We start from the raw sequence: 23507 nt of genomic DNA on the forward strand, positions 1-23507 counted from the left end.
GTAAAACGCTCCCATTGAAATGACCTGGACAAGAGCCACACAACACATGACCTCACCAAATCATCTGTGATGGGCCTTACAAACCTGAGTGAATAGGCTATTGGACACACTGGCTTTGGTCAACTTCCTTAATTTTGGTCTGAATAATCATCAATATAAATAAAATAATTGAATAATTATTCTGGCAATGTTCACTCTTCTTTATGTCAGATCCCGGTGTTTAAAGGTGCGTCCAAGCCTATCCTTGGAAATCAAATAGAAGTGGGACATTTTCACGGGCTGGACGGCCTTGGAGACTCCCCGGATCCTAACGCACCCAGTGTTGATATGATTCAGAAGGAAGGGGCTGTGTCTGCAATGATCAGAATTATAAATGAACATCCAGGAGAGGTAAGACATGTAGCAGATTTGTGTTTCCCATAAAGAATAGAGGACTAAACGCTTTCCTTTCTAGGTGTCTCTAGTTGCCACCGCACCACTCACAAACTTGGCTTTTGCAGTCAGGATGGAACCCTCCTTTCCAAGCAAACTCAAAGGTCTATACATCATGGGAGGCAATACAGAGTGTAAGTATTGTTTTAAGTTTAAAGTTAGGATATTATCCTGTTTACGTGATGTTCATGTCGTCCAGCCCGAGGAAACACTACTGTATGTGGAGAGTTTAATTTTGCTGCCGATCCCGAAGCAGCCTATATCGTTCTGAATGACTACCAGTGTCCCATCTACCTGGCATGTTGGGAGTTCACCTGCTACAACAAGTTGTCTTGGGTAAATGTTTTTTTTTTTTTAATACGTAAACCATCAACTTCTTCACTTGGGTGGTTTAAGACTATGAACAATTAAAGTTGTATGAACAAAAACAATTAGTTGAGTAAAAGGGTGTGGCAAAACGAGGCAAAATGTATGAAAACTATGGATTATCTCCTACAAAAGCTGCGCCAACTGGGTGTTAAGGGCTCTGCACTTGACTGGCTCACATCCTACCTCACCAACAGGCAAGAGTTCATTTCCCTCTCCGGTCACTCATCCACCCTCTCCCCAGTAACGCAGGGGTCCCCCAGGGCTCAGTCCTCGGCCCCCTCCTCTTCATCTGCTACATCTTCCCCCTTGGTTACATCCTCCGCCAACTCAACCTGGACTTCCACTGCTACGCTGACGACACCCAGATATACCTCACCACCAAATCCACCCAAAACCCTCCCCTCAGCCACATCGAAACCTGCATCTCTACAATAAAATCATGGCTCACTCTCAACTTCCTCAAACTGAACAGTGACAAAACAGAGCTCCTCCTCATTGGCACCAAATCCACTCTCAATAAAACTGGTCCCTTTTCACTCAGCATCGACACCTCGACCATCACCCCCTCTACCCTGGTACGCAATCTCGGTGTCATCATGTACCCCACCCTCTCCTTCACTCCCCATGTCAGCCACATTGTTAAGACCTCATACTTCCACCTCCGCCGCATCGCCAAAATCCGACACTGCCTCACCCTCCCCGCTGCTGAATCCCTCATCCATGCCTTCATCTCCTCCCGCCTTGACTACTGCAACTCCCTCCTCACTGGCATCTCCTCCCATTCCCTCCATAGACTCCAAATGGTCCAAAACTCCGCTGCCCGCCTCCTCACCCACACCCGGTCCCGTGAACACATCACTCCCGTTCTCCCCTCTCTCCATTGGCTCCCCATCAAGCAGCGCATAAACTTTAAAATACTCCTCCTCACCTTCAAAGCTCTTCACCACCTTGCCCCCCCCTACCTGTCTGACCTCCTCATCCCCCACCGCCCCTCCCGAGCTCTCCGATCCTCCTCCTCTCTCACCCTGACTGCACCAACATCCCGACTCAAAACTTTTGGCAACAGAGCATTCTCCCGAACAGCACCCAGACTCTGGAACTCCCTCCCCCAACCTGTCCGCCACTCTCCCTCACTCACAACATTTAAATCCCGCCTAAAAACATACCTCTTCACCCAGGCCTATGACCTCCCCTACCCCTAGCCTCCTCTACCCCATTGCCTACTCTTCTACCCCCTGTTACATCCCCATCTTTTTATCTCTACTTCTTCTGTCTTGTTCATTTTATTTGTATATTAATGTGTATTGTACGTGCTGTTCCCCCCTGTCTGTAAATACCCCTTTTTTTATATATGTTCAGCGTCTTTGGGTCACTGAAAAGCGCTATATAAATAAAAGTTATTATTATCTCCATGTAGCTAACCCAATCTGCACTCAAAAGACTACAACTACACAGAAAGGTACACGGTGTGTGTTTATGTTAGGGATATACAAGTTAGATTAAATTCATTCTTCACTTAAATCTTCAGCTAATTCACTCCATATACTTCCCTAAGACAACTTTAACCGATAAATTACTTTTATTTTGGCAGGAGTTTTGTGACCAGTGGTTGGCTCAGGACTCTGAAAAAGCCAGATTCATGGCACGCATCTTCAAACACAGCCTGGACCTGTCAAAGACTGAAGAAGTTATTGACGACACAGGACTCATCTCTTGTGACTCTTACGCCGTGGCAGCTGCCGTGGATGAAGCTTTTATTTTGGAAACAGACCAGTTCCCCGTTAGTGTGGAACTCACCGGAACACACACCAGAGGCATGATGGTCGTAGACACTGTGGGCTTCATGAACAAGACACAAAAAGCATTTATAATGAAGAAAGTGAACTTAGAGAAGTTTAAGCAGATGATGATGGCTGCCCTTAAGTAAATACAACTACTATATAGGCTACTTTTTACTTGCATAATAAAATGTACGCTCATTTTGTTTGAGATTCACAATCATTAGCACAGGAGAAAAACTAGTCCATTTGACATTGACAAGCTTGTCATTATTGTCCAGCATAATCATGGGGCAGAACGTGTGTCCTTTCATTGCAGATGTGAATGACTTAAGGTTTTTTTTCCAAACCTTAATATCCTTTTCTTCCTCTAAATCTTGATCTATTATCCAGCTGTCAATAAAAAACACAAAGATTTAGTGCACGGATAGTAAGGTGTATTTGCTCATACTGCAATCTAATTGGTGATGAGGCCTGTTGCAAGAAGACTCTTTGATTACTGTTCACCTCTAAACTGGGGCTGTGGTACCAGCAGTTTAGAAATTTCCATTTGTTTTTAAATCGTTTATTTGAGTGACCTTAATAAAAAAAAATGAAAGAAATAAACGGCTACTATTTTTCTTCTTTCTGCTGCTGTCATCACGTGTCCTGACACAGCCTTTCTGATCCATGCTGCAGCAGCAGCTTCAGTCGGTTAGTGTCAGTCGACAAAGTTAAAAATCCAGCTTCAAGCAACACATGTACCTAAAGATTGTGTTTCCATTGATTTGGCTTTATGAACTCAGATGGTATTCCTGAACTTCTGACAACAGGCCTTTGATCACGTTGGAAAGGTTATTTTATCCTTACCAGTGATCTTTTGCACTCAAAAAATGAAGTCTGAAGGGCTTTGCAGTGGCCCTCCTTCAGACACTCACTTGGTGGTTTTCCTTCCTTTGGAAATAAGGAAAGTAAGTTACTCTGCACATGACATGTCAGGCACACATCACACAAGTGTGTCCGGTTTACAGGTTCTAGATTTAAGCTGAGCTAGCCCCTTGTCCCTTGATTTACCTTCACAACACAGTCGTGCTGAAGGAGACAAGCCTTGAAGTCCTCTCTGACTCCTGCACAGGCGCGGGTGTCTTCCTCTTTGTCCTCGTAGTACTTCGGCATGTTTGCCACCGATATTCTACCTTTGAAAGGAACGTGCCTTACATAGTCTGGATATATAACTTTAACAGAGCCTCTGTGATATTGGCGCGGTCATCTACACTTGCAGACATGTTTGGTAAGCAGGCTGATGGTAAACCGGAAGTGTTTGACCGCGGTGCAAAGTGGGACTTGTAGGCCATTTCCCACTCCTGTTTACTTCCGGTCCCTCGCCCCCTCCCCACTCGCTGCGCCACAGTAAATCACTCTTGAGTCCATTGGCTTGAGTGTGAGAGGCTTTTAAACCCTCAGTAGCGGCCACTGAAGTGACTAGTGCAGAGGATGAGGGAGGAAACATGGACTGGAAACGTGCCCATGTTTAAAACAAATGTTTTGTGCTGTTGAATTTGGGAATCAGTTGATCCATGATCAGTTCCTGCAATAACCTTCACCCAATTGTTTTGTTGGCCACTTACACACACAAACAATGCAAATGACACGACAATGCCTAAAGAAAAAAACTGAAATGACCGAAAATGAATTGTAACAAACCATTTTGTTTATTTCAAAGATGAAAATGAAGAGATGGCAAAGCTCCAAAGGAAGACAGACACATGTATATGAAGGCACGTGAACCAATGGCTGTGTTAGGCAAAGGAAGAATTTGTCATTTTAGCCACAATGAAATGTACAGAGCCGAGTACAGAGCTGGAGTAGTTTTTTCAGTGATGTCATGCATGTAACTTGTACAAGTGGACAAAGTCAAAAATAACTTTGATCTTATACCAACTTTACAAGAAATCATGGAAATCTGTTGTGCCCTAACCACAAGCAGACCAAACTATTCAGTAAAAAGGCACTTCACATCTCCCTAGAAACACTGGTTGCTAAAAGGAGAATGCACAATGACCCCCCAAGTCAAAACACACACGCGGCATGTACAAGTGAAGCAGAGCAAGAATAAAAGGTGTTCATATATTACAATGTTTACAATTTCTACTGAAGTAAACTTTTCAGGCAAGTTTTACAAGAAATACAAAGTAGCACAGTCATCAGTAGTCAATAAGTCTATTTTAAAATGTTAAAAATAAATTATTAGGTGCGTTAAAAAACATGTAGAACAGTTGATTATATGGTATGGTACTATTGAAACCAGAGTAAAAACAGAAATTGTTTGGCCAGTAATTTACAGAACATGACAGCCAGTGATTAGTTACTTATAGTGGATCATGAATAAGGCACATTCACTGCTAAAACTACCATTCAATATAGCATTCAAAGTTTGTAATGTAGCCACGAAATCTTTAGAGAATAGTAGCCTACAGCTAGACCTACATATGCATAACAAAATGAGCAGCAGCTATATTAAGTTAAAAATAAATGCACATTAGCAGATAAACAATTTAGGTTGCAAATACCAATACCATAAACATCTACTATAATAAAAATATATTTGACATCTTGTACAAATTAAAGATTTATTTCAAATAAATTAATTCACCTTCATAGATCGTCATAGCTGTAATATGTAAAACAATGTTCCTTAAAGACAGTAATGTCAAGGCAATGGCTGATTGGTTACAAATTCTGAAGTTGTGAGATGGATGGAGTCAAATAACATTAAGTGTCATAGAATAAAGTGAAAATAATGACAAACTTTGTTCAGTTTTCACACCACTGGCCTCAGACATAAAAAGTTGTATATATTGTCGGCACGGACAGTATATACAACTTTTCATGTATAAAACATTTTCATTATTATTTTTATTTCCAGTTTTTGTTAAATGTGGTAACAAAAACTGGAAATAAAAATAATAATGAAAGTGTTTTATTTGAGCTGGTGTTTATCAAATACTTTAAAGATGAGATAACAACTGGCCATCAGTGATGACATTCTTGATCATAACATTTCACAAATCATTGTTCCAACAGTGCAATACCCCAGTTTGCCTACAGGTGGCAGCCTCAAGTAAAAGAAGGATTTGGCAGCATCTGAACCAGTGATCAGCTGACTGGTTTTCCCATGATGTGAAGATTGTCCTTATTCTTCAGATTTGTGTTACATCCAAAGTAGCTGAAAAAGACAGAGCTGCTGTCTTTACTTTGCTGCAGTAGTATTCACAATCTCTCGCACCGACACAGTCATAAGGAAGTAGATGAGATCAAAAAGGGAAACAAATAGATGTATAGTAGAATGAAAAGTGGCACGCAGACGAGCAAAGCCAGAGAATATAGGTTCCATGATGAGTGACTGAAGTGGGCTCTGGTGAGTTCACCGCTGGCTCTACAAAAGCAGTCTAGAGTTTGGTCCTCTGGGGGCCATGAGTCAGCTGTCTCATGGCCAGCATCAGTCAGACTGCTATCCTCTTAATATGGATCTGCATGGAAAAGGGGGAAAAAACAAAGGCAAATACTTGACTGAAAGTAAAGTACACATGAAATGCAAAACAGGTTCTGTATGCAAAACTCTTACTTCACTAAGGATTGCCCACACAGCTGAGTCTTTGAGAACCGAAAGCCGAAGGGCCAAAACAGGATTGAGTGATGAATCTACCGCTCCTTCGGCAACACCTTTTTCAAACTGACCTGTGGCGCAATAAGACACAGCAGTTACAACAGACACCATTTATTTGTTCTATGCAGGGAATGTCAACACACTTCTGCCTGCCCCAAAGCCCTAGCCTTTATCAAATTATCCTTTACAAACACTAACCAGAACTAACAGAACCTGAAAATATATTTAATCCAAAATAAACATTTGCTGACGTACATAGCCAATAATGCAAAGTGGTGGGTGTGGCCGTGTATAAGTGTGTCAACTTTTATACAATACAATTATAGTATTGTAAGTATAAGACAAAACTATTTTTCCAATCATACAGCACAGGATCATATTTATTACATATTTATTACTTAGTTCTTTTTCAATTTAAAAACTCGGAAACATTTATGTTTTACTCTGAGTCTTTTTGCTTTTTTTGATATTTTTTTATCATTTATTTTTTACTCTTTGACAGTAGCGAACACATTACAATATAAAAAATAAAATAATTTCCCTTGTCGATCCAACTATTTGAAAAGTCTATAGTCCAATTTCCATGCACCAACTTACCAATCCTGTAAAAGCGATCTTCAGTACGTTTATACTTTTCTTTCGCCTGTAGTCCAGCCTCCTAACAAACATAAGCCATGAGATTCACTTTTCCCGGATGTGAATAAGAGCACATTGCAAACATGTATTGATTGGCACATCACACACCCAAATGGATGATGGACACAAGTGAGTTTTCATACCGAAACAGGTAGTATTTCCACTGTTGTGTTTTCAATCTTGTCTCCAGGGTGCTCCTGGTTTCCACCACGAAACAGGAACCTGCCAACAAAGCAAATCAATCTGAGCACCTAAATACAGACCTTCCTCAAAGGCATGAATCACAAGTTGCACAGAATACATGTACCTTATTACTTTTTTTATGGCAATGTGTATTTTTCTTTTTGTAATTCATGACTTTGCTTCTCGACGGGCACTTTGGGCTGCTCAAGTGGTAAATGTGTTGAACAAAAATACATTTGACACACTGACATTGTAAGAAATGAATACTTAAAATTAGGTTGGATTGAGCAGATCTAGTTGGTTATATTACAACTTGTACGTTTCGTCCTCCGGGATCCACAGAGAGCAGGAGGCCTAAGAATGCTTGTTTTAGAGTGCTCTCATTAGCCTACACTGATCCCCATGGAGACGTGCACACGGTGGAGCCAAACCAGATTCTCTCGAGGTCCCAGCAAAAAAGAAAGATTCTGGGGCAAAAATGTCCCACTTCTCCAGTTAGATTATCACCATTATCAAGTTCTATTCTCAAATACAATAGATAAGAATGCAATTGTGAAAACGTTAAACATACCTCTCTATGCTAACAGGCCGGTCAAATTTGAGCAGAATGTAATCTCCTGCTTTAGGAGTAATGGCCCAGAAAAAGTCTTCTCCCAAGTAGGTTTTCTCCAGGGTATGACCTTGATATACCTGCATTTGATACAGAGCTGTTTTAGTTTCACTAAACTCTTTCACGTCCTTTCAGAGGAAATCAAATGGTTTCGTTCTGAATGTGATACCTTCATTGAAGTGGAAACCTCAGCAGGGGGGTTGATGTGCATCTTGTGAAGCAAAGGTTTTAAGAAATCCTTGTCCTGTAGAGGGGGAGAGAGAGCAAACGATAGCAGTTTGAGTCTTGTTTTAGATCAGCAGTAACTTTATAGAATTAATAGAAGACGAAAAAAACATACTGTGAGCTTCTGGATTTTTCCTGCAAGAGAGGAATGAAGTCCTACATGTTGGAATAGCGAGGGTCTAAATCTTATCCGAAGGCTGGACTTTTGTCTTTCACAGTGTTTCTATAAAAGGAAAACAACTTTAATAACTTCTGAGACTCAAAACAATGACACATATAAAATTGCACATAAACAACTGAGCATACCGCATCTTTCTCTGGATTGCAGACTTTGACCCAAAGAATGTGGTCGAGCAACCAGTCTATAGGCTTTTCTTTGTAAAACATGAAAATAAATTCCACTATAAGGTTTAGATCTGGAGCCTGGAACATTTTCCCTGTAGTAAAAAGAAAAAGAATGAAGAAATGACCAGAATGCATATTACATCTGTCTGCAAGCCACACGTAAGAATGGACAGTGTAATAAGTAATATAGAAATGATTAGTTTGTATATTAGCTGGATGGATAAAATGAATTAACTGCAAATGCTAAAAGGTGCTTAACATGTGAAGAGCCCACACATGTCATGGCTGCCTTTTGACATAAGCCGACAGTGCGCAACTGGCTTCAAGAGATGAACCCCTGGTGGTTTGTGGAGTATTGATCGAGCACTTAACGGGCCGTACCAATGAAGCCGAGCTGGGAGAACTCCAGAATCATCCAGTCTTCAGACGAGAGCTGAAGGGCAAAGTTCTTCATTGTGGCAAAATAGTTAGGCTTGGCCACGATGTCATCCTCCAACTGAAAGGAATAGAAAAATAGTGAGGTGAACAATGTGCGCCGCTGAAGCATGCGTGTGAAAAGTGCAGAGGAAGCATGTAAGGAATGAAAGGAAGAAGCCTATGTTTACAGAGGGACACAGCTATGAGTGGCTCTGCTAAACTGCTACAAGTAGAAAATACCTCTTCCCTCCACGTGAAAACAGAGAATAGAAACAAGGACACACAATGAATCAGGCAGAACAATAGATAATGAATGAACGGTTCTTTTTTCATAATGTTATTGAAGCACTTTAGACTATACATCAAGAAAAACTCTTATTTTATAGAGATGAAGAACACCGATTAGACATACCTGGACATAGTAAACTCCTTTGCTCACAGCATACATCATAAGGAAAGAATAGTCCAGATTCTGCTTGGTTCTCCATCTGCTCCAAACACCAATAATGTTGCATGAAATTCTAAAACAGCGTTACATAAATACACACCGTTTTACCATTGCATTCAAACGAAGGAAAGCACTCGAGATAGCATATACTGGAGATAGTGACTCACTGCTGTTAAATTAGCACATAGAAAAGAGGGGGATGAGGTGAGAACTGATTATATTCAAGGCAAAGACATTTATCAAATTTAGAGCAAGCACATACCACAAAGTCAACATCCTCTCGGACTATTTAAATCTTTAAAGCAACATATTATTTGGACAGATTTGAATTGGACAGAATGGATTTGTATATAGGTCCAAAAAACAACAACAAAGCCTTAATATTTAAATAGACCCATGACTTGTGCATTTAAACTCTCGCCAGGTTCTGAATCTATAGTAGAAGAAAAAGCTTCAGTTGTAGTCATCTGGACTCAGTTTGAAAAATTAATTTAATTTAATTTTTCAAACTGAGTCCAGATGACTACAACTGAAGCTTTTTCTACTATGGAACACGCCTGGACGAATGAGGGATTACACCGACAATCTATAGTAGAGTATGTCTATTATAAACATACATAGTATTCACCGCACAACTGTAGAAAGAGTTCAGCAGCTAATGACCTTGGTGTGACTTTGAGAAATGCCAGGCGAATACTAAGTACTCAGGCAGTCTCCCTAAAAGCTTGTTTCCCTGCCCGAGTCATGTCTGTACCTCTTCTGCAGCCTCATCACTCATCACATTTCCACATGCCTCTAATCATAATGATAACGTGATTTAAGCTGCAAAGTCTGCTTTATCACGGTTCCGAAACATACAGATATCATGCCTTGTCTTACTTGACGCGCTCTTTGGAGTCTCCAAAGGTTTCTTTGACGTTAGTGAGGTCAGGGTAATAGGCAGCTGGAGGAGAAATCACCTCCAGCAAACCTGAACTCAACTCTGTAGAAAACCTGTTAAAAGAACAATTAAGTTCTAACAAAGAAATTACTTTGAATCAAACTGTGTTTCAAGACTTCACTTACTCTTTCTCAAGGCCAGCAACAACGCTGTTAACACAATCAACATCAGTCTGCAAGAGTATAAACACATTTGTTTAACCAAATAATTTAGATTTTAAGGTTTACCATACACAATTACATAATTACAAGCACTCACCTCACCAACGTACACAATTATGACACAGTCAAGTTTCTCTTCTGGGGACAACTTGTCTATAAGGGAACGCAGTGTCTCTGACAGATACGATTTTACTTTCCTTTTAACTGTAGGGATTCCCATTACCATGGTAACTAGGAAAAAGCACAACATAAGACAATTACAACATACAGTTTAAAATAAATCTTTCCAAGCTGAAAACAAGCCCTACACACTTAAGGTCAACTGATGAAGTGAGAAGTGGAGATGTGCAATGATAAGAGAAGAGAGCGCTCTTGTCATCTGTGCAGGCGGTGAATGTCCAGGCCTCAGAGGCCTGAACAGACCAGTCTTTAGAGGGGAACAGAACACCAGACTAAGAAACACCACACTGCTTTAGATACAATAAAGCTCCATTTCAATTACAGACATACAAAGATCACTTTCATTAAGTCTTTACTGTCTGAGGGGAGAAATGAGAGACTTGACACACACACAGTCAAGCCTTCTGGGTGTAAAATGTCTACAAATAAGACATCAAAGCTGCTACTGATAGTAAATCAATAGTTTTAAATATCAGCAGTAAAAATATTCTTTTCCTCAGGATTTAGACACTATTAGCTTTACGGAAATGGCCAAGCATGATTAATACTGAGCCCGTCATAGTGGATGTACTTTTTAAAAAGGAAACTTTTATTGATTGTAAAGCTCTGATTGTAAAACGCATGGTCCAGACCAAGGGAGGAGTTCAGTGGACAGGAGAGTGGGTGATCTGTGTGGCGTGGAAAATCTGTCCCACTTTTGCTTTGTGTTTTTTACGCTGAGGCGTACAGCCGCAGCCACCATCAGCGCAAAAAGTAGGTCGAGGATGAAAGGAGAAAGTGGGAGGAAAGAAAGGAGACAGAAAGGCAACATCAGAGAGAGAGAGAGAGAGGCATTGGCACCCTCAGAGTGAAGGCCTAAAGCGCATGAGTGGAGCAGAACTGCTGGACTATTCAGTTTTGTCTTCGACTCACAACTGAAACCCTTGCAGGGAAGTCATTTCCAACAACAAAATATAGAGCAGGGATGGTCACATATGGATTTTAAAAAAAAGCAGATATCTGACATTTGACATCTTCTACGATATTAATAGAAACAAATGTTTAAGCATGCAGTAGTGTGCGGTAACTTTTATGGATGGGCAAGCAAACTTGGGGTGTTCCAATATTTACAGCGCAACACAAAAAGGGGGGGGAAAAGGGCACATGAAGGGCAAACTCACTACCCTGACCAATTCATTACAAAAATTAGCACTATGTTGTCGAATGACAACATATTCCTCTATTTCTAACTAATGTCCAATCATTGGAAACGTGAACAGAGCCTTAGCTACAAACAGACTTGTCTCTAAAAAGATCCTTTTTAAGCCAGTTTGTTGAAACTGCAAACAGAGAGCATGTGCAGGCCTCTAAAAGAAGCTGCTGTCCGCTCTGGTTCTAAAAGCTCATGTTAGAGAGCGGAGCATGAACGGGCTTTGAACACGGCTACAGACTGAGCTGCTGTGGCAAAAGCAGAATCAAACTTCCCACCGTTTGTCCTGAACATGTGTCACATGTAAACCAAACATTATATCTACAACACCAGACCCTTGTTAACACTCAGGCTTTCATAATCATGTGCAATACTGTTATACTCATGTGCAATACTGTGACATAATGTCAATCATCCCTGGTGCAATATTGTTTGTCCATAAAACAGCTGTAAATACGAGTGTTATTATTATTAAGATTATAACAGGTTTTTCTAAGTTATCGGATGTTATTATTATACTTCTGTGCATAATCTGTGCTGCAACACTGGAATTTATAGTTTATAGTTGTGACACACGGTAATTTGAGATGATTGGTCAATCACCGCTTGCCTTGATTGCCCTGACCGCACGCCACTGGGTTATAGTAAATTTCACAAATTAACTTTTCACTTTTGCAAAAATATTTTTTTTTCTTTCTTTTCGATAAAATCATCTGCTGCATGATTGTACCAACATACAGTCATATAGACATGAAATGAAAGAAATATATAAGATCAGTGTCAGATACATTTTAAATATCTCACCGATAATGATATCTTGCTATCTGATATTCCATCCCTAAAATGCAGTTTATGAAATGACTCAGATCAGATCAGCACACAAGATGCTATTTTATATAACAAAGAACAAGTGCAAGATTAGAATATTCATTCATTCACTTTCTACCGCTTGTTCCCTTTCGGGGTCGCGGGTGACTGGAGCCTATCCCTGTGACTTTGGGCCTTAGAATATATTTCATCGAAACCTAGTTTTGTAAACTTAATACTTTGCGTTATGCAAATGCTTTTGTGTTTACCTAATTCAATGGTATCAAGCAACCAACACAATTTCTGTACATTTCTGGGGCCCCTCGAAGAGGGAAAAGGTGTTTTTAGGCCAAAACATTGTGGTATGTGATTTGATGTCCAAAATCAGGAAGAGTTTACTTTGTAATACATCAATAGTTACCAGTGACCAGTCCCAGTGATGTTTCCTTTATCAATCATGAACTCACCTCCAGTGCGTCCAAGACCAACCTGCACTGCAGGGTGCAAGCTGCCTTCATTGTCCAGGAGATGAGGCAGATGATGGTAAATATTTGGGACTTGCAATGGTTTTCGATTTGCAAGTTCCTTCAGTAGTTTCTGGGTTTCATCTAATGGGAGAAAAACAGAATGAGCATGAACTGGACACAAAAGAGCTAAAGCATGACATGCACCAGACATAGCCTCCAGTTCTACCAGAGAAGTTGTTGAAGGCATCTTTGCTGTTGTTGGTCTCAGCTATGGCTCGTCTGAACTGCTCCAGGATGCTATTGAGTTCAGACGAGCGCTGCAGTGTCCTGTGCTCGGCCACACGAAGGCGCTCTTTCAAGGCATGAAACTCCCTCTGATATGCTATCAGCTTTTCTATAAAAACAGAAACGGCTAATTAGCACCTTCATTCTGAAACAGGTTTAGTAGTTTTGTAATTACAATAAGAGTATGCAGAATGTCCATGAGGCAGCTACAATTGATATGAGGGTAGTAGTAGCAGTAGAAGTTTACTTCTTAGTGAACTCTTATCAGGAGGCAGTTAGGTCTGAGCTGAAGAGCACCGTTCATTTCTGTGAAAAGGAGGTGCTGGGGACAGTTGGTGGGCTGAGGCACAAAATATAACGTGCATCGAGCATCCTGTGGCTTCTCCGATATAACTATTTATATGTCACATGCTCTTGGCCCCTTGAAAATGAGACACAAGGGGATTTCCATTATTGTCAAACGTCTCACAATATCGTGGGCTGTCGCAATAAATCGCATTACAAGCTCCTTTGCTTGAATATTAATTATATTTCAGCAGCAGCAGCTAAAACAGTGGGAATCTGCTCCATTTCAGCGCAGACAACACGAAGACATGACTGATGTTATACAATTATGCGTAAAAAAAAAAGCCAAAACGGCATACAAATTTGAAAGAAGCTGAGGCACTTAAAAATATTATTTAAAAGTCTTCTCGGAATGTGATTGGCTAAAGTTTCCCATTGCTTTTCTATGGAGCTCAGCAGAAAACGACACAAACAAGTATCCCTAACAAGCACTTAACATTTAACATGTGCTGCTGGTTGAAAGTGTCTGGATCACTGCATAACATGTAGCACTCATGTCTCCAGGCCTGCATTATCTATACAATCTCATGATTCCTCTACAGCAGAAGCTGTATGGGGGAAGGGTGGCCAAAGCTGCTCCAATTCACCCAACACAGGCACCTGTTCTGTGCTTAGAAACATGTAGTGTCCCACAGGAAAATTTAAAAAATAAAAATAGGGGTAAAAAAAAAACATTTTATAGACTCCAGAGTTGTATGATATACTATATAATGTCAGCTTGATTCAATAGGTTTGTTATGTAAACAGAGCAAATATTGAATATTGGTTTATTTAGATTTTTGTATTAATTTCATGGTCAGCACACAGCATCCATTCTTTAGTACAGCATGTATGTATCATACAGTGGAACCTTCCAGGCAAAGCAAGAACACTATTATGAGAAAATAAGATGAAGGATCCTCAACTAGAAAACTTACAGTGCACTTTTAAACATCAAACGTCAAATCAAAAATGCCTAATTTCAACCGAGGAGCCTAATGTTCTGTGGGCCTATAGCCTACTCTGTTTGAGAACCACGGCTTCAAACCAACTTTAACATACAGAACACAGAGCACAGCTTCAAATAGTATTTGAGTGCTATGGCCCGGTCCCGATCATATTACTGCAATGAGAAAGTACGCGAAGATCTGAGCTTGAGACCTGCACGGGACTGTCTAGAAGTAAATACACTGAACTGAACAAATCCCACTGAAATTGTTTAGAGAGAGAAAAGTTTGACAACAAAAAGCTCGTTCACAGACCACACCGAGGTCACGCTTCCCGCATTTCGCTCTGCATCATGGATAAAGTTTCTACTCACATGGTCAACGTGTCTTGTGATAATACATCCACCTGACGCGATGCTCTCCTCCTCTTGTCTCCACCTGCTCTGTCCTCTGTTACAGCAAGTACTCCCACACTCCCACACTCCCACACTCCCACACTCCCACACTCCCACACTCCCACACTCCCACACTCCCACACTCCCACACTCCCACACTCCCACACTCCCACACTCCCACACTGTAAAATTGGACAAATTGAATCGACTTTGCTTTGGAGTTTGTGTGCTTTAGTTTTAATTTTGATGTCTTGGTTTGATTTTCTTTTGTCTATTTTCTCTCGGGTCCTGTTTTGTGCTTTTTTTATGTGTATTAATTTTTTTTTTTTAAAAACATGAAAAAAAACTATCCATAATGTTTATGTGAACATGAAGAGGTATGCGTTTGTAGTACATATGACATATGTATGTAAACTGGACTTTATTAAAAACACACATCGCACACGCCTCACGGATGACAGCTTTACGATCCCGTGTAAAGATGAAGGTCACATTATACAGCCCTGATGTGCAGACGTTGTGCGCTGATATTCTGGAGCAGAAATCACATTAAACAAGTACGATAAATATTTTAGTTGCTTATTATTTTGTATATATATATTTCATATTTTATCATTGTTCAGTGAGATGGTCCATTTTTCAGGATGACAGCTGTATGCAGTTTTCTTTTTGGTTTGCTGCCGGTAGATACATTCATTTCTGCATTCTTTTTTTTTCAGACATACACGAAGGACTCAAATAGAGAATTTTACTTGAAAGTAACCTTCAACCCAACATGTTTTTTTCAGAGTCAAAAAATATTTTTATTGGATGCAGAAATGCTATTTTGTTTCCTCTGCAGTCGTTCATTGATTTAATTATTAAATCAATATGATTTTAATAAATGCAACACAGTTTAGCTCATCAAAAACATTTATATGCGGTTTTATTTAACTTAAAAGGATTTAGTGGCTCTCGCTGTGTCCTTTACTGTGTGAAAATAGGTCCAAAAGGCTCTGTGAGTGGTAAAGGTTGCCAACCCTTGGTCTAGTAAAAACTAGCCATTCATACCTATATTTCAGTAGCCAGGACAGACAGTGTCTTTTTAACTGGAGATGTGCAGAGGGAAAGGACATCCTATGAAAGTGTTGGGAGTTATGCACTTTAGGAGCGTAGCAGTTTTAACAGAATCATAAAGTAAAGCCTGGGAAGGACACACTCACACAACGATCATGCACAAGGTGCCGAGTAGTAGTATTGATTTTTTGGGGTATAGTTCTGAAAGAAATGCAAACATAATCCTTCAGTGTGTGACTGATACTCCCTCAATGCTGTCCAAATCACAAAAATGCACACTATTTCCTATTTTCTGTCATTTATCCCCAGTCAAGACGCCTCATTCTCTGTTTAGAATGTCAAATTTATCTTTAAAACACAGGTTTGTTGTGCTTTGTATTAAATATTGATGGAGTAGATATTTTATAAGAGTCAATTATGGACTAGGGGCTTTTTAAACAATTTTGAGCTCTACAGCTATTTCTCTGTCTGCAAAAGCATGTTTGGAGCAGAACTCTGAACCTTTTAAATCACTTGGCACAAATTAAAAGTCTGTTTATATTCAAATCATCACTATTGAATGACATTTTATATTGTGGCCAGTTGTAGACATATTGTTTCTATGAGAACGAGTGTTACTTTTTGTAATTTGCCTTATAATAAAAGCAAAATTGGTTAACAAATGCCGCCTTAAAATGTGATGTTTTTTTACCAACTAATGTCTCACAGGGCTTTTGAATAACAACTTTTTATTTACACTGACTTTTAACTATCAGTTAAAAGTAAGTCAAAAATCAAATGTAATTGATATTTAGTGAGACATCAATATGACACACAGGGAAAGTTTCAGACACTTACAGGCCATATTTCAGTTCAATTATTTTCCAGCATTTTCTGCATAACTGGATGCAACAAAGACACATTTACGTTTTAAAATGCAGCTGTACTTTTGTATGATGTATTTTTTTGTTGAATAAATGCATGTTGGATTGCATGTTTTAATTTTATTTTGCCTGGGTGCACACGTGAAAAATGTATAGCATGCTACACCTAAACAGATCAGACAGATTAATCTGGTCCAGATCCATCCGGAGTTCCTGCTTACAGTTACTGCTCTGAGTGGCCACTTGACTATTTTTAGATTGTTGTTTTAGAGATGATTTGATGATGGAAGACACCCAAACCTTAAACAATAAGGAAACACAACTCATGGGTTCGGCCGTTCAGGGAAGGCAGACAGGAAGTCACATGCCTGGATCATTCCAGCTGAACCAAAGTGTATTGTTGAACCTACCAATGGTTCCTCTGGAGTCAACCATTTCCAAAGATCTCACAAATGACACACATGCAGGAAATATAAAGGCAAAAATATTTCTTTATATGCAAAAAAAATAAATGTAATCACAATTGTTATTAGAAATGATTTCATTTAGTTAATTGTAATCAAATAGAAATTAGGATTAAAAAAGACTAAATTACTATACATTGTACTGCTCGACATAAAAATAGTACAATAAGGACAAATAATCCATGGAAATGTTTTTAGACGTCTACAACCCGGTTTTAGTGTTCAAACAAACAATTATTTATTTTGTTTGAACAGGTGGTCAGCCCCCAAAAACGATTGGCTTATGCTCGTGACTGAAGGTCGATAAGTTCAAAAGTGCAATTATTGTCCCAATACATCGGCCGACCAATACATCGCTGCTAATATCAATAATAGAGATTGCAGTTTTCATATACATCATCATCAGCCACAGTAACAAGAATATTGGATGTCTTCATCGTCGGAAAAAATAAAACCATACTGAACAATCCTTCTTCATTAGCTCAGTAAGGCAAATGTCTTATGCCAAAACTTTTCTTTGCATCAGCCTCGATCTCATGGACCATAAAGCCAGACAGCACGGAGCTCCTCTCTGACAGAAGTGCACATCGAGGGAGTGTTTAGACAGCTGACAGGCACAGCTCTTGTTTGCAGCAGTCAAGTGACCAGAAATGGACAGGAAATTTACAGCAAAAATACAACTCAATTATTTCACCGCTTAAAGAACAGCACAATATCCTCAGTAAAGTCATGTGCATTCATTCATTCAGCATGACTCACACACGGAAAGACTTCATGTTGGTACGTTTTAGACACCCACATGAAAGAAGGAAGCCACAATTCTAGAACTGCTAAAAATGACGCAAGCGCAGAACTAGAGATTGCAAAATTCTTGGCCGATTTCTGGTTTTTAAAAGGAGGTCTGACATGCCAAACCCGTTTTTTCCAATACTGATTTTCTATCTAGCCACTGATTTTCCCACAAACTACCCAGTATTATGTACCGGTATATGAAAAAGGTGCATGTATACAGGACACACGTTTTATAATATAAAATGTAATTTATTTTGTGGTAATATATATTAGCAAAACAAAATGAAATGACAATAATGGAAGCATAATCTCAAGTCTTCCTCATGTGCCATGTCCCCTCATGTGCCATGTCCCCTCATGTGCCATGTCCCCTCATGTGCCATGTCCCCTCATGTGCCATGTCCCCTCATGTGCCATGTCCCCTCATGTGCCATGTCCCCTCATGTGCCATGTCCCCTCATGTGCCACGTGATGGAGGACACTCTCCACTTTCATATTTAATGTCTCAATATTAGTTGGTGACACTTCTACAAGAGAAGTACAAAGAAAGACTGTTCACTTCCATCAAATTTCAATTATGAATATTGCTCAATTGAAATTGCGTAATCAAGATTAACAGAAACTCAACATATTTCCCTGAGTGGATAAATTGCCCTCTCCTTGAACCGACACCTTAATGTGGTGGAGGGGTTTGAGTGCCCGAATGATCCCGGGAGCTATGTTGACGGGGGCTTCATGCCCCTGGTAGGGTCTCCGAAGGCAAACAGGTCCTAGGTGACGGGTCAGACAAAGATCGGTTCAGAAGCCCTCTATGATGACAACACGAACAAGGCAGTTTACGTCGCCCGGATCGGCGTCACCGGGGCCCCATCCTGGAGCCAGGCCTGGGATGGGTGCTCCATGGCGAGCGCCTGGTGGCCGGGTCTTACCCCACGGGACCCGGCCGGACACAGCCCGAAAGAGCGACGTGGGGCCGCCCTCCCGTGGGCCCACCACCCGCAGGAGGATCCATAAGGGGCCGGTGCAGAAAGATCTGGGCGGCAGTCGACGGCAGGGGCCTCGGCGACCAGATCTCCAGACACAGAGACTAACTCTGGGGACATGGAATGTCACCTCGCTGGGGGGGAAAGAGCCTGAGCTTGCGTCCCTCCGCCTTCGGGTGGGGGACATGTCTCTCACTGTTGTGGCGGCCTACGGGCCGAACAGCAGTGCAGAGTACCCGGCCTTCTTGGAGTCCTTGGGAGGGGTACTGGACAGTGCACCGACCGGGGACTCCGTTATTCTACTGGGGGATTTCAACGCCCACGTGGGCAATGACAGTGACACCTGGAGAGGGGTGATCGGGAAGAACGGCTTCCCCGATCTGAACCCGAGCGGTGTTCAGTTATTGGACTTCTGTGCTAGCCACGGATTGTCCATAACGGACACCATGTTCAAGCACAAGGGTGTCCATCAGTGCACATGGCACCAGGACACCCTAGGCCGGAGGTCAATGATCGACTTTGTTGTCGTGTCATCAGACCTCCGGCCGCGTGTCTTGGACACTCGGGTGAAGAGAGGGGCAGAGTTGTCAACCGATCACCACCTGGTGGTGAGTTGGATCCGCTGGCGGAGGAGGAAGCCGGACAGACTTGGCAGACCCAAGCGCATTGTGAGGGTCTGTTGGGAACGTCTAGTGGAGCCCTCTGTCAGTAGGGTTTTCAACTCGCACCTCCGGGAGAGCTTCTCCCATGTCCCGGGGGAGGCTGGGGACATTGAGTCCGAGTGGACCATGTTCTCCACCTCCATTGTTGATGCGGCTGCTCGGAGCTGTGGTCGCAAGGTCTCCGGTGCCTGTCGTGGCGGCAACCCAAGAACCCGGTGGTGGACAACGGAAGTAAGGGATGCCGTCAGACTGAAGAAGGAGGCCTAACAGGCCACTCTGGCTTGTAGGTCTCCGGAGGTCATCGACGGGTATCGGCAGGACAAGCGAGCCGCAGCTTGTGCTGTCGCAGAGGCAAAAACCCGGGCCTGGGAGGAGTTCGGGGAGGCCATGGAGGAGGACTATCGGTCGGCACCAAAGAAATTCTGGCAAACCGTCCTGCGCCTCAGGAGGGGGAAGCAGTGTCTCACCAACACCGTTTACGGTGCGGGTGGAGGCCTGCTGACCTCGACTGGGGATGTCGTCGGACGGTGGAAGGAATACTTTGAGGATCTCCTTAATCCCTCAGTCACGTCTTCCGAAGAGGAAGTAGAGACCGGGGACTCTGAGGCTGGCTCATCCATCACCCAAGCTGAAGTCACTGAGGTTGTTCGCAAACTCCTTGGTGGCAGGGCTCCGGGGGTGGATGAGATACGCCCTGAGTACCTAAAGTATCTGGATGTTGTAGGACTGTCTTGATTGACATGTCTCTGCAACATCGCGTGGTGTTCGGGGACCGTGCCTCTGGACTGGCAGACCGGGGTGGTGGTCCCTCTGTTCAAGAAGGGGGACCAGAGGGTGTGTTCCAACTCCAGAGGGATCACACTCCTCAGCCTCCCGGGTAAGGTCTATTCCAAGGTACTGGAGAGGAGAATCCGACCGATAGTCGAACCTCGGATTCAGGAGGAGCAGAGTGGTTTTCGTCCCGGTCGTGGAACACTGGACCAGCTCTAAACCCTCCATCGGGTGCTCGAGGGTTCATGGGAGTTTGCCCAACCAGTCCACATGTGCTTTGTGGATCTGGAGAAGGCTTTCGACCGTGTCCCTCGGGGTGTCCTTTGGGGGGTGCTCCGGGAGTACGGGGTCCGGGGCCCTTTGCTCAGGGCTGTCCGGTCCCTGTATGACCAGAGCAGGAGCTGTGTTCGCATTGCCGGCAGTAAGTCAGACCTGTTCCCAGTGCATGTTGGACTCCACCAGGGCTGCCCTTTGTCACCGGTTCTGTTCATAATTTTTATGGACAGAATTTCTAGGCGCAGTCAGGGGTCGGGGGGTGTCCGGTTTGGGGACCACAGGATTACATCTCTGCTGTTTGCAGACGATGTTGTCCTGATGGCTCCATCAAACCCGGACCTGCAACATGCACTGGGACGGTTTGCAGCCGAGTGTGAAGCGGCTGGGATGAGAATCAGCACCTCCAAATCCGAGGCCATGGTTCTCGACCGGAAAAAGGTGGCTTGCCCTCTCCAGGTGGGTGGGGTGTCCTTGCCCCAAGTGGAGGAGTTCAAGTATCTCGGGGTCTTGTTCACGAGTGAGGGAAGGATGGAGCGTGAGATCGACAGGCGGATCGGCGCAGCGGCTGCAGTGATGCAGTCGCTGCACCGGACTGTTGTGGTAAAGAGGGAGCTGAGCCGAAAGGCAAAGCTCTCTATTTACCGGTCGGTCTACATTCCTACCCTCACCTATGGTCATGAGCTTTGGGTAGTGACCGAAAGAACAAGATCGCGGATACAAGCGGTCGAAATGAGTTTCCTCCGCCGTGTGGATGGGCGCTCCCTTAGAGATAAGGTGAGGAGCTTGGAGTAGAGCCGCTGCTCCTCCACGTCGAGAGGAGCCAGCTGAGGTGGCTCGGGCATCTGTTCCGGATGCCTCCTGGGCGCCTCCCTCGGGAGGTGTTTCAGGCATGTCCCACCGGGAAGAGGTCCCGGGGAAGACCCAGGACACGCTGGAGAGACTATGTCTCTCGGCTGGCCTGGGAACGCCTCGGGATCCCCTCGGAGGAGTTAGAGGAAGTGTCTGGGGAGAAGGAAGTCTGGGAGTCCCTGCTCAGACTGCTGCCCCCGCGACCCGGCCCCGGATAAAGCGGCAGAAGATGGATGGATGGATGGATAAATTGCTCAAAGCTGTTTACAGGTGAGTTGATAAGTTTATGCCAGTTTCCAATGAAATGAAAGTGTCAAACGGAAAAATTGATTTGTCATAATGTACGGTAAAACAGTGAGACTCATAGACACAGGATAAAAGTTTGAAGTTTCTGTGAAATTTATCAACAATGTATTTTGACCACCAAGCAGATGCTTATAATTGTTTTGTCATTTCAAATGTTTTATATTTTCAATAATAAAACATTTACCAGCATTAATGTTTTTCAAATTACATTTTAAGTCACATGTTTTAGTAACATTTTCCACAAGGGGTACTAAAATATAAATATACACTGGAGTCTACAGCTAGCATGCCATTGCATTTTTATTTTTTGTGTAAAAATAGATCTGGCATGTCAGATTCTAATTACATTTAAATATAGTATATTTTTAAAATGACTAAATTTTATAAAATTCTTATACACTCTAATGTATAAGAATTGTATATATGCACACTAAAAGTGTGCATGTTTTTCATTATAATCTTCAAAAGCTTTCTGCAATTTGAGTTTGATATTCATAAGCGTTCTTTTCTTCCAACTTTTCAATGTGCCTTTCAATTACGTGTTGAGGCACTGGTTGGCACTATTTAATCAAACTGATAAGAAACACAGAACAACATGAAGCTTTGGCTTGGAATTTATCAAATGGCAGCAATTATATTTACACTTGATAATGATAACTAAGTAGGCCCTCAGCAACATTTCCCAGCAAAAGGAAACAAGATGGAAAACAAATACTCCACATATGGTGTAGAAATTATGACAATAGATTTTGGCCTTTTGTTTTCTTGAAAAGTGAACTGAAAGTCAAGTGTACAGAAAGTTTGAACTTTTGCAGTCATAAAGATGGCAGTACTAATCCTGCAATAAATCATACATTTCCCAAGTTATTAAGTTATTATTTCCCATTATGTTGAGGTGCGTACTACAAACAGGCACTCAACGGTTTAAGGCTCCATTTAAGATCCTTTTGAATGAGAAAATGTCCTTTTATTTTTGGTAAAAGTAGGTTTCATGACTGAGCACTTGGGAATGGAATGATGCAATTATCCAAGTATTAATCAGAGTTGGGACCAGCAAACGTCCAGTCAACATTTATTTTTTTGGGAAGCATCAATTGACTGTTTCAAGTCCCGAGTCACTCGCATTGCGTCCCAAGTGGCAGTCCATCTGATCAAGTCAGGTAGAAAAGTCATCAAAATAGTGATTCTTGTGTTATGCAGGATGGCAGAGCGTCAGATTTACCAATAACATGCCAAATTAGTCCACGGTATTATGAACATTATGAAATAAAGGAGTGTCTGTTTATCAAAAACAGAGGATGACACACTGGATCTGTAACACGGTGATGTGCAGCGCACCTGCTGTGAGGCTGTGAGGCTATTAGGCTACATGCTTAAAGCTGGTCATTAGAAAAGGCCCAAAGTGGTTAGGATAACGCGTGCAGCAGACTTACCTTTGCCATTCTGCCAGGCTGTGTACCAGGACAGGCTGAGGAAGGATGTGAAGAAGATAATAGCCGTGGCCACAGTACCATTTCTGAGCCTCATCTCATTTTCATGTCAGCGATGCCTCTACGATGCCTCTCTCTGGTGCCGCTGCCGCCCTCCGCCTGTCGCTTCTTCTGTGGCTCTTCAAATGGGCGTAGACAGAGCCATGCCAGTGCCCGAGGGGAAGGACGAAGACGCGGACGGGCCGACGGCAGAGTCCTCGGTCCTCACGCG

The 23507-nt window shown here is 42.3% G+C and overlaps 3 protein-coding genes across 5 annotated transcripts in view; 1 reads left to right on the forward strand and 2 right to left on the reverse strand.

The window, feature by feature from the left end:
* Nucleotides 1-2752, forward strand: part of LOC140359667 (inosine-uridine preferring nucleoside hydrolase-like) — a 9346-nt gene extending 6594 nt beyond the window's left edge. Inside the window, exons 5-8 of one of the 2 annotated variants that reach the window (XM_072444737.1) lie at nucleotides 211-390; nucleotides 455-566; nucleotides 632-768; nucleotides 2393-2750. In XM_072444737.1, coding sequence (XP_072300838.1) covers nucleotides 211-390; nucleotides 455-566; nucleotides 632-768; nucleotides 2393-2728 — 765 coding nt within the window. In that variant the 3' untranslated portion in view covers nucleotides 2729-2750. Of the gene's footprint in view, nucleotides 1-210; nucleotides 391-454; nucleotides 567-631; nucleotides 769-2392 lie in introns of both variants that reach the window. The other variant, XM_072444735.1, reaches the window with a different exon arrangement.
* coa5 (cytochrome C oxidase assembly factor 5) overlaps nucleotides 1-3903 on the reverse strand; it is an 11832-nt gene extending 7929 nt beyond the window's left edge. The window contains exons 1-5 of one of the 2 annotated variants that reach the window (XM_072444740.1): nucleotides 3633-3903; nucleotides 3429-3512; nucleotides 2810-2972; nucleotides 2751-2776; nucleotides 2515-2640 (exon numbers count right to left, since the gene is read on the reverse strand). In XM_072444740.1, coding sequence (XP_072300841.1) covers nucleotides 2931-2972; nucleotides 3429-3512; nucleotides 3633-3734 — 228 coding nt within the window. In that variant the 5' untranslated portion in view covers nucleotides 3735-3903 and the 3' untranslated portion in view covers nucleotides 2515-2640; nucleotides 2751-2776; nucleotides 2810-2930. Of the gene's footprint in view, nucleotides 1-2514; nucleotides 2641-2750; nucleotides 2777-2809; nucleotides 2973-3428; nucleotides 3513-3632 lie in introns of those variants that run through there. The other variant, XM_072444739.1, reaches the window with a different exon arrangement.
* A 344-nt stretch (nucleotides 3904-4247) lies between these two features.
* On the reverse strand, nucleotides 4248-23507 carry mgat4a (alpha-1,3-mannosyl-glycoprotein 4-beta-N-acetylglucosaminyltransferase A). The gene is made up of 16 exons (XM_072444741.1): nucleotides 23240-23507; nucleotides 13060-13227; nucleotides 12834-12974; nucleotides 10288-10421; nucleotides 10155-10201; nucleotides 9969-10082; nucleotides 9054-9129; nucleotides 8606-8720; nucleotides 8186-8316; nucleotides 7995-8102; nucleotides 7824-7898; nucleotides 7616-7734; nucleotides 7005-7083; nucleotides 6823-6883; nucleotides 6184-6296; nucleotides 4248-6088 (listed from the first exon to the last, which is right to left on the reverse strand). The coding sequence occupies exons 1-16, from the start codon at nucleotides 23331-23333 to the stop codon at nucleotides 6062-6064; spliced, it is 1602 nt and encodes a 533-aa protein (XP_072300842.1). The 5' UTR covers nucleotides 23334-23507; the 3' UTR covers nucleotides 4248-6061.

The sequence above is a fragment of the Eucyclogobius newberryi genome, unplaced genomic scaffold (assembly GCF_026437365.1).
Source record: "Eucyclogobius newberryi isolate DKJ021-1_F unplaced genomic scaffold, fEucNew1.0.hap1 SCAF_14, whole genome shotgun sequence".
In the NCBI taxonomy this organism is placed as follows: domain Eukaryota; kingdom Metazoa; phylum Chordata; class Actinopteri; order Gobiiformes; family Gobiidae; genus Eucyclogobius; species Eucyclogobius newberryi.